At 36.5% G+C, this 9,574-nt stretch overlaps 3 protein-coding genes across 5 annotated transcripts; 1 reads left to right on the forward strand and 2 right to left on the reverse strand.

Moving 5' to 3' along the window:
• LOC104730562 (ylmG homolog protein 1-2, chloroplastic-like) lies at positions 2,413–3,387 on the forward strand. Its single transcript, XM_010449748.2, has one exon. The coding sequence runs from the start codon at positions 2,505–2,507 to the stop codon at positions 3,165–3,167; it is 663 nt and encodes a 220-aa protein (XP_010448050.1). The 5' UTR covers positions 2,413–2,504; the 3' UTR covers positions 3,168–3,387.
• On the reverse strand, positions 3,462–6,544 carry LOC104730563 (trichohyalin-like). Of its 2 annotated transcripts, none has more exons than XM_010449749.2 (2): positions 6,326–6,544; positions 3,462–6,193 (listed from the first exon to the last, which is right to left on the reverse strand). In XM_010449749.2, the coding sequence occupies exon 2, from the start codon at positions 6,166–6,168 to the stop codon at positions 3,664–3,666; it is 2,505 nt and encodes an 834-aa protein (XP_010448051.1). In that variant the 5' UTR covers positions 6,169–6,193; positions 6,326–6,544; the 3' UTR covers positions 3,462–3,663. The 2 variants fall into 2 exon arrangements, with proteins under 2 accessions (XP_010448051.1, XP_019089798.1); XM_019234253.1 differs by having other exon boundaries at positions 3,462–6,196; positions 6,326–6,527.
• Positions 6,722–8,757, reverse strand: LOC104730564. 2 transcript variants are annotated; one of them, XM_010449751.1, is made up of 2 exons: positions 8,528–8,757; positions 6,722–8,429 (listed from the first exon to the last, which is right to left on the reverse strand). In XM_010449751.1, exons 1-2 carry the CDS (start codon positions 8,632–8,634, stop codon positions 6,839–6,841), a joined length of 1,698 nt encoding a protein of 565 aa, XP_010448053.1. In that variant the 5' UTR covers positions 8,635–8,757; the 3' UTR covers positions 6,722–6,838. The 2 variants fall into 2 exon arrangements, with proteins under 2 accessions (XP_010448053.1, XP_010448052.1); XM_010449750.1 differs by having other exon boundaries at positions 6,722–8,432.

Consider the following 9,574-nt stretch of genomic DNA (forward strand, 5'->3'; position numbering starts at 1 on the left):
ATATATATGTGTATATATATGTATATATACTAATTGAGGAAAGAAATCTAATAATAATTTTGCTGGGGCTTTTTAACTTAAAATCAAGATTTTCACTAATAATGTAAAAAAAACTAATTTTATAATTTGAACTATTTTTTGCTTTTCTGAGTAAATGTATGATTGATTCAAAACACATTGTCTTAGTATTTTGACAAATCACTTGTAAAATCTAAGTGCAAAGGGAAATTAAAGTGTCAAACTGAAATTTATATATGTTTTTATTTTTGCATTTACTATTGAGCTAAACACTACCTTTTGTATATATATTTAATCATAATTTATATTTATATGTTTATACATATATATATGTATGTATATATATACCTTCACTTGAATCAAGTATAAAGCAAATTGGGATAATAACATACCTTCAAACACAAACACAATCATTTTTATCAAACTAAACAATCAACAGTGTATTCTTCTTCTTCCAATATATATCCACCCGCTACCTCTTCCCAATCTGATACATCTGTTTGTTTTTGTAATCTCGTTGTTTCCTTCGAGCATATCTGGTCATTTTTCTTTTTATAAAAGGTATCTTCTTTAGTTCATATCATCTTTACAAATGAATTAAACATTTGTGATTCATTCCAGTCTTTATTTGTGGATCTATCCACAATTATTTAAAAACTGAAACTAGATTCATATAATTTTCTGTAAAATGTATATATATTCAAAGTTTTAAGCACAAGTCTTTTTGTTCCTCAAAATTTAATTTTGTTCTCAGTTTACATTTTGAAAATTTGGATGGTGATATTATCAAATTATGTTCATTTGAATGAATGAAAATATGTATAGCTTTCAAGATTTATAAGGCTTTCATTTCACACATATTTTAATATCTTAATTTGCAGTATGGCCAATAAAAAAATAAGCATGCCCACTTTTACTTTGGTCACATCTAAGCTTTTAGTTAGTCATTTTTTTTTTAATAATATGTAGGAGATGGGTTTGAATTAAGATATTGATGCTGTAAATATCGAATGACACTTGTTATTACAATTCCATTCAAAATTCCTTTGAATTTGTTTTTCTTTTTGCATTTACTGTTGAGCTAAACACTACCTTATGTATATATATTTCGTCATAATTTATATTTATATGTTTATACATATGTGGAAAATTCTTCGTTGCTCGTTTCAGAAAAGAAACACAATAACTTGGTTGGACTTGTCCCTTTTTCTGCCACCACAAATGATGTGTTCTCTTCACCACTAGTAGAGAATTCAAACACTGATCAAGGGACATTGACAAGAACTCCAAGCTTTGAACAAGAAATATAGTACCACAAAATCAAAGCTTTCATCAGGAGGAGGATTACTCTAAGTATTTCAACACTGTTGAAACTTTCATGACATGGTAAGAACTAATCACAAACCAATCTTGAATTAATCTGTTCTGCAGACTTTTTACATATATAATTTTCTAATTTTGTAAATTTGTAGCCGTTTTTTGTATAAGTGTATTAAACGGTGGCCAAAGAGAAAGTGTGTACAACAGACTACAATCAATTAACTTACAACATGGACCTCTAGAGCAGAGTTATCAACAATCTTTACTGTCCCAAACAATTCCTTGTTTCTCTAACGTACCATATGCTTCAACAATGATATAGACTTATTCTATAATTCTATATTTTATTTAATGTTTATGTTATTCAGAATATTCAATATTATAATGAGTCAGGTGAGGAGTAATATGCAAGAAGTGGAGAAAGCTAATGAACCCACAAATCTCAATCTAATTCAACATGGCCTTCGAGATTTTCTTTCCCTTTCTTTTATTTTTATGGGATATAATTTTGTTTAGCTGTACTTGGATTAGAAATCTATAAATATATGAACTTTTTTTCATTTTTTTAGAAAGGTATATCCTAGAGAAAAAAAGATAGAACACTGATTTATGTAAATTTTATTATTATTATTATTACTACGTTGTGAGAGGTTCTTTAGACACAAACAAAAACTAGCATATATGTAAATTTGGCGTTTCATAGAAAAATAATGTAAACCATTTATATATGTAGCCTATATCAAAATCTTTAAGTAACCATTGTGATTTTATATTAACCTGTTAGCAGTCCATTAAAAAATTTAATATATAACTTTAAAAAAAAATTTAGCTTAACTTAGAAAAGAAACTGAACGGAAAATAAACCCAGTAAAATTCAACCAAACCTAGATAAGAACCCAAAATTCATAGAAATGCTTTTAAAAAGTCTTATAAAATTATTAAAAATTTCTTTAAAAAATCTGATAAAGTTATTGAAAATTTCTTTAAAAAGTCTAGTAGACCCCTACATTTTTGCAATTAGTAATTTTCTAATCTTTTGATTCGTTGACAAAAATAAAAAAGATATCTTTTTTTATTAGTTTTTATTTTTTTAGTCCATCGTTACCCTATTTTCTCACAGACAAGGAGTGAGAGAGTATTCCATTCTCCGGCGCCGAGCAACAAAGATGGCTTCTTCCACCACCAACAGTCTCGCTCTCCGCGTTTCAGTTCTCGTAAACCCTAGATTACCTCCAATCCTCCTCCGTCCACGTGTCTCCCTTCCCCGTAAACCCTCCTTCAATCTCTCCCTCCAAAACCCTAGAACCATCGTCTCCTCCGCCGTTACCTCCGCTCCGTCTCCGGTACTCTCAACCGCTAAATCCCCTTCTCAATTCCACTTCTCCGACTCGACTAGGTCAATCACCACCCTCGCGCTTCTAGCCAGCGTCGTCACCAAATCCCTAATTCATAACCTCTCCGTCGCAATGGTTCACTTATCCCCACAGATTCAGTCATCTTTCCGAGCTGCGAGTCCGTTGTTCTTCGCGTCGCTACGTGATCGTCCCGCCGGGTATCTCAACACGCCGCTGACTGTAGTTGCGGCTGGGTTATCTAAATGGCTCGATATCTACAGTGGTGTTCTGATGGTCAGAGTTTTGCTCAGTTGGTTCCCAAACATCCCATGGGATCGTCAGCCTTTGTCTGCCATTAGGGATCTGTGTGATCCTTATCTTAATCTCTTCAGGAACATTATCCCTCCGGTCTTTGATACGCTTGACGTTAGCCCTTTGCTTGCTTTCGCCGTTTTGGGAACTTTGGGTTCGATTCTCAACAACAGCAGAGGATAGTCTACTCTGCTTTTGATGCAAAGCTTTATGGATTGTATCAAGTTCGGATCTTTCTGGTTATATTTGGGAGCATTTATATTGTCTATAGCTAATAGCATTTGGAGATATATAAGGTAACGATGTATTAGACTCTAAAGTTTCAGTCTTTTCTTCTGTTCTGTGGTGTATTTCTGTAAATGTATGAATTTGGTTTCAATAATAGACTTGGAAGTTTCGTGGATATACGAATAGCTTGGGGATTGTTGTTTCACTCTCCTGGTCGTTGTGTTAGGTTTAAGGCAAGTCGTGAAACTGTTTCGATCTGAAAACAAAGTTGAAACTTTGAGAGACACAGAGTTATACACTTTTCCTAAAGCATTCTCTTTCTTTTTTAACAAAAGAAGTTGGTTCAGTTCAAAAGATAGAGAAAACAGAAACATAAACCAAAAAGATTACAGTTTCACTACTTCCTGCAACCTCAAAAGCCAAATACTGATAAGAAAGGTACTTGAATCCTTCAATCTATTATAATGGGCAGATCTTTTGTAGACCCATTTTCATGTACAACCGTTAGAGCTTTACCACAATCCTTGCTTTGTATTTCTATTTTCACCACCTCCTCAGACACAGAATCATAGCTAGGGGTAGCAGCAGGGTTTAGCTCGAAAGACCCAGCTGGGATTCCCTCTTTCTCATTTCCGCTCAACTTGAACGATGCCACTTTATGAGAAAACTTCTGCATTTCCCCCGGTGGGACTATGTTCTTGACCAGTCCATCATGCTGCTCAGCACGGTTAAAAACCGATAAAAATCCTTTCCCCATATAGGCCACTGCAATGCCTGAAAGATCGTCAAAGTCGGAGATGACTTCCACGTAGTCGTATCTATAAGGAGGTTCATGCAGACCCGGGTGACTGTTCCAACTCGCATTCCAATCTCTGAAAAGAGCCCATGTTTCACCTTTTCTTGGGTTCACTGTGACATTGTTGGCACATGCGATGTGATCCATCTCATGAACAAACATCAAGTGGTTCTTGATCTCTGTATCTCCATATTCGAAGCTCCCACAACCACTAAGAGTAGCTTTCTCATCTTTTGTAGTTTTGACATGTTCAAGTAATGTCACCTCCAAACTCAATTGGGAGTCAAAGATTCTTCTGACCTGAGCATAGATCCTGGGCATATCATCTCTAGGATCATATAAAGCCCATACTTGATCAACAGCAAAAGAGCTCATTGACTTGCTAAAATCATGGATCCTTCTATCAGGAAAAGTTAACAATTTAGGATCCTTATAGCTTTTATCTGTGCAGACAATTTCTTCAATGTCTCCATCACTTGCTTCCTGAGGTTTCTGTTTTTTTGCTTGGCGAGTAAGAGAAGCAGCATCACTATCATTATTTGCCAACAAGGACGGCCCAAGTTCAAGGTTTGATCTCTTTCGAGACTCTGCTTCTACAAGTTGTTGATTTGATCTTTCTTTCAATTCCACCTGCTGCAACTCCAGTTCCAGTGGCTCTTCCTTCATCCCAAGACCTTTTCTCTTCAGTTCGTTCTCCTCTCTCAATTTATCAGCTTCTTCTTTCAGTTTCAGCTCGAAAGTCCCCTCCTTTCTTTTCAACTCAGAAGTCTTCTCTTTGATAGCTTCCTCAAGTGCCTTAAGCTCCTTCTCCCTTGCTTCACTCTCAAGGTTTGATCTCTTTCGAGACTCTGCGTCTATAAGTTGTTGTTTTGATTTTTCTTTTAAGTCCATCTGCTTCAACTCAACCTCTTTCAACATTTTTTCCAGTGCCTTCTCCTTAATCTCAAGACCACTCCTCCTCAGTTCAGTCTCTACTCTCAATTTGTCAGCTTCTTCTTTCAGTTTCAGCTCGAAAGCCTCCTCCTTTCTTTTCAACTCGGCAGTCTTCTCTTTGAGAGCTTCCTCAAGTGAGTTAAGCTCCTTCTCCCTTTCGTCACTCTCAAGGTTTGATCTCTTTCGAGACTCTGCTTCTATACGTTGTTGTTTTGATCTTTCTTCTAAGTCCATCTGCTTCAACTCAACCTCTTTCAACAATTTTTCCAGTGCCTTCTCCTTGATCTCAAGACCATTCCTCCTCAGTTCAGTCTCTTCTCTCAATTTATCAGCTTCTTCTTTCAGTTTCAGCTCAAAAGTCTCCTCCTTTCTTTTCAACTCAGCAGTCTTCTCTTTGATAGGTTCCTCAAGTGAGTTAAGCTTCTTCTCTCTTGCTTCACTTTCAAGGTTTGATCTCTTTCGAGACTCTGCTTCTATTAGTTCTTGTTTTAATCTTTCTTCTAATTTCATCTGCTTCAACTCGATCTCTTTCAACATTTTTTCCAGTTCCTTCTCCTTAATCCTACTAAGTTCACTCTCCCCTCTCAGTTTATCAGCTTCTTCTTTCAGTTTCAGCTCAAAAGTCTCCTCCTTTCTTTTCAACTCAGCAGTCTTTTCTGTGATAGCTTCATCAAGTGCCTTAAGCTCCTTCTCCCTAGCCTTACTTTCCTTGTTCTGTCTCTCAGTCTCATCCCTTTGTTTCAGATCAAAATCCATCTTTGCCTTCTCTAACTCACTCAACTTCTCAAGGATAAACTCAGACATCTGGCGAGCCTCCTCTTTCTTTCCTTCAAACTCACTCATCATATCTTTAAGTTCCTTTGTGGTCGAATCGAGAAGCAAACCAAGCTTATTATTCTCTGCTTCTTCACTCTGCTTCTCAACCACCAACATCACGATGGTTGCTTCAATGACCTGTCTCAAGTCAAATTCTATCTCTTTCTCCTCTAAAACACTTGCTCTACGAGATACTGAATCTTCAAGCAAACAAAGTTCCTTCTCCCTCGCTTCAACCACTCTCAGTCGTTCTTCCTCCTCCTTCTCCAGCGACTCACTCACGTCAACAAACTGAAGCGAAAACTCAAAAATCGATGAAGCTTTTTCCTCAATTTGGTCTAGGGTTTCGAAACACTCTTCACTGTTTTGCTCAGAAACGTCTGATTCCACTGAATCCCCTTTCATTACCATATTATCTGAGTCTGAGCCATAAACCCTACTTTTTAGTTAACAAGAAGAGCCCAAAAAACAAAAAAAAAACAAAGGATCGGTCATAAAGGAAGGAACTTTTCATGATAATACATACGAAAAGGCTCGCGTAAAAAAAAATGGGCAAAAAAAACTGTACCTTTCTCGAGTTTGATCTCGCCGGCGGTGGTTTCTGCTCCGGCGTGTTTCCTTCGGGAAATAGTAAAAAAATTTTTAACGGAGCGATCCAAGCCTTTGAGCTTATCCAAGAAGAAAAATAAGATTTTTGAAGAAACAATGTAAACTTTACTTTGTAGACTGAGAAATTTTGGAAAAGAAGAGTGGCTTCTTGCTGTACTGAGTAGAAATGGAGGGAGACAGAGAAGCTTCTTGTCTTATTATCTTAAATATTCATCTTTTTTTTGTGACCTTTCGATGGAATGCTTTTAAGCCGTTGGATTATATAACATACGTCGGTCGTCAGATTTCTCATGACCTGCGGATAAATTTGTTTTGCAACCCTTGGATAATGACCACCTTTTAGCACATATACTGATGATACATAGGGTGTGTACATTTCGATTTTTGTTCAAATTTGGTTAAATACATATTAGTTTTAGTTCATTTAAAATGCCACACATTTGATAAGTTTATATAGTTAAACGTGAGTCCCTCAATCTAATATAATGGGCAGATCTTTTCTAGACCCATTTTGATCTTCAACTCTTGGAGCTTTACCACAACCTTTGCTTTGTATTCTCATTTCCACAACCTCCTCAACCTCAGGATCATATCTCGGTGTAGCTTCCTTGAAAGAACCAGCTGGGATACCCTCTTTCTCATCTCCACTCGATTTAACCGATGCAACTTTATGAGAAAACCTCTGCATTTCCCCTGGTATGATGACACCATGCTCAGCACTGTTAATATCCGATGCAACTCTCCCCATATAGGCCACTCGAATACCTGTAAGATCATCAAACTCAGAGATGACTCTCACAAAGTCATATCTATAAGGAGGCTCGTGCAGATTCCAACTTGCATTCCAATCTCTGAAAAGAGCCCATGTTTCTCCTTCTCTTGGGTTCACGATGACATTGTTGGCACATATGATATGATGCATCTCATGAGCAAACATCAGATGACTTTTGATCTCTGTATCTCCATATTCGAATCTACCACAACCACTACTAATAAATTTCCTATCTTTTGTAGTCTTGACAGGCTCTAGTAATGTCACCTGCAAACTCAACTCAGAGTCGAAAATGCTCCTGATCTTAGCATAGATCCTAGGCATATCATCTCTAGAATCATATAAAGCCCATACTTGATCAACAGCAAAAGAGCTCATTAACTTGCTAAAATCATCTGTATCATGACAAGTTAATGATTTTGGAACCTCATCTGTGATGACAACTTCAATGTCTTCATCATTTGCTTCATGAGATTTCTGTTTTTTGGCTTGAGGAGTAAGAGCAGCACTATCATTATTATTTACCAACAAGAGAGGCTCAAGCTCAAGGTTGGATCTCTTCCGAGATTCTGCTTCTATAACTTGTTGTTTTGATGTTTCTTCTAATTCCATCTGCTTCCACGCAAGCTCATTCAACATTTTTCCTAGTGCCTTCTCCTTAATCTCAAGAATTTTGCTGCTCAGTTCAGTCTCCTCTCTCAATTTTTCAGACTCTCTTAGCACTTTCAGCTCAAAAGTCTCCTCCTTTCTCTTCAACTCAGTAGTCTTTTCTTTCATAGCTTCCTCAAGTACCCTAAGCTCCTTTTCTTTAACCTCAAGACCTTTACTCCTCAGTTCATTCTCCTCTCTCCATCTTTCAGCTTCTTCTTTCATTTTCAGCTCAAAAGTCTCCTCCTTTCTCTTCAAATCAGCAGTCTTCTCTTTGATAGCTTCCTCAATTAAGTTAAGCTCCTTATCCCTTGCTTCACTCTGCTTCTCAAGCACCAACATCATGATGACCTGTCTCAAATCAGAATCTATCTCTTTCTCCTCTAAAACACTTAATCTACCAGATATTGACTCTTCAAGCAAACCAATCTCCTTTTCCCTCGCTTCAACCACTCTTAGTCGTTCTTCTTCCTCCTTCTCCATTGAGTCACTCACGTCATCAAACAGAAGCGAAAACTTAAAAATTGATGAAGCTTTTTCCTCAATTTGGTCTATGATTTTGAAAAAACCCTCACTGTCTTTCTCGGTAATGTCTGATTCTACTAAATCCCCTTCCTTCACCATAGTATCTGAGCCATAAACCCTACTTTTTAAGGAGCAAAAAAAAAGCAAAGGATTGGTAATAAAAGAAGGAACTTTTCATGAAAAAAAAAAAAAGAAGAAGGAGGAAGATGACTAAACCTCTCTCGATTTGGATCTTCAGTTGACGCCGGCGGTGGTTTCTTCTCCGGCGTGTCTCTCCCGGGTCCAGGTCCTCCAGGACATAGTAAAACTCTCGGTTTCACCATTTTTTTTTTCTTTTACTGAGTGATCCAAGCCTAGGAAGAGAAGAAAAGGAAAATTGTAAACTTTATTTGTTTTGGAGTCTTGGAGATTGAGAAACTTTGGTAGAAGAAGAAGAAGAATGGCTTCTTTTGTTCTTTGTGCTTATTACTGAAAATGGAGGGAGAAAGAGAGAGAGAGAGACTTGTGCTGTTTTGTCGTATTCACATTACAAATACATCTTTCATTTGTGACCGTTAGATGAGATTATCTTAATCCGTTGGATTAGCATATGTCACACGTCATATAATTTCTCATGACCCACAGACTCTGTGGTTTTGTAGCCGTTAGATGTGACTGATCAAAGGATCTGCTAAACGGGCTTCATAGGATTATTTATATAGCCCATTAAAAAAGTGCCCAATTTTACAATAACCAGTTTTTATATTCTAAAATTTCAAGCCAGCAAAATTTGAAACTGTGTAATTTATGCTACTAGGTGCTTCCCCACGCAACGTGTGGGTTGTGGTGTAGTTGACACTTTCTTGTTTTTTTGGTCTTTTTCGTTTTCTTTTTTGTATTATTTCGTTTTAACTAGGCATATACGGGCTTTCCCGTCACTTTTATTTATACCCTATATGTTTATACCATTTCGTTCAGATGTGTATAATTGTGGTGTTTATTTTTTATGAATTATGAAGATGTTGTTTCTTGCTTTTGAGGATCCAATCTTATCATTGACTGATATTGTTTCCAATACATTTATTGTATTATAGATTTTCTAATTAACTACTTATGTAAACCCTTCATATGTTGATGTTGCAATAATAAGTTATTTTTTTTAAAATATATTCCGTGTAAGTGATTATGTTTGTATATCCATGTTTTGGTCTAGTATCAATAAGATCGTTTCTGTTTTTCTTTAGTTGGCTTTGAAACCAATATTGAGTTAAGCAAATAATGGGT

The sequence above is a fragment of the Camelina sativa genome, chromosome 12 (genome assembly GCF_000633955.1).
Source record: "Camelina sativa cultivar DH55 chromosome 12, Cs, whole genome shotgun sequence".
In the NCBI taxonomy this organism is placed as follows: Eukaryota; Viridiplantae; Streptophyta; class Magnoliopsida; order Brassicales; family Brassicaceae; genus Camelina; species Camelina sativa.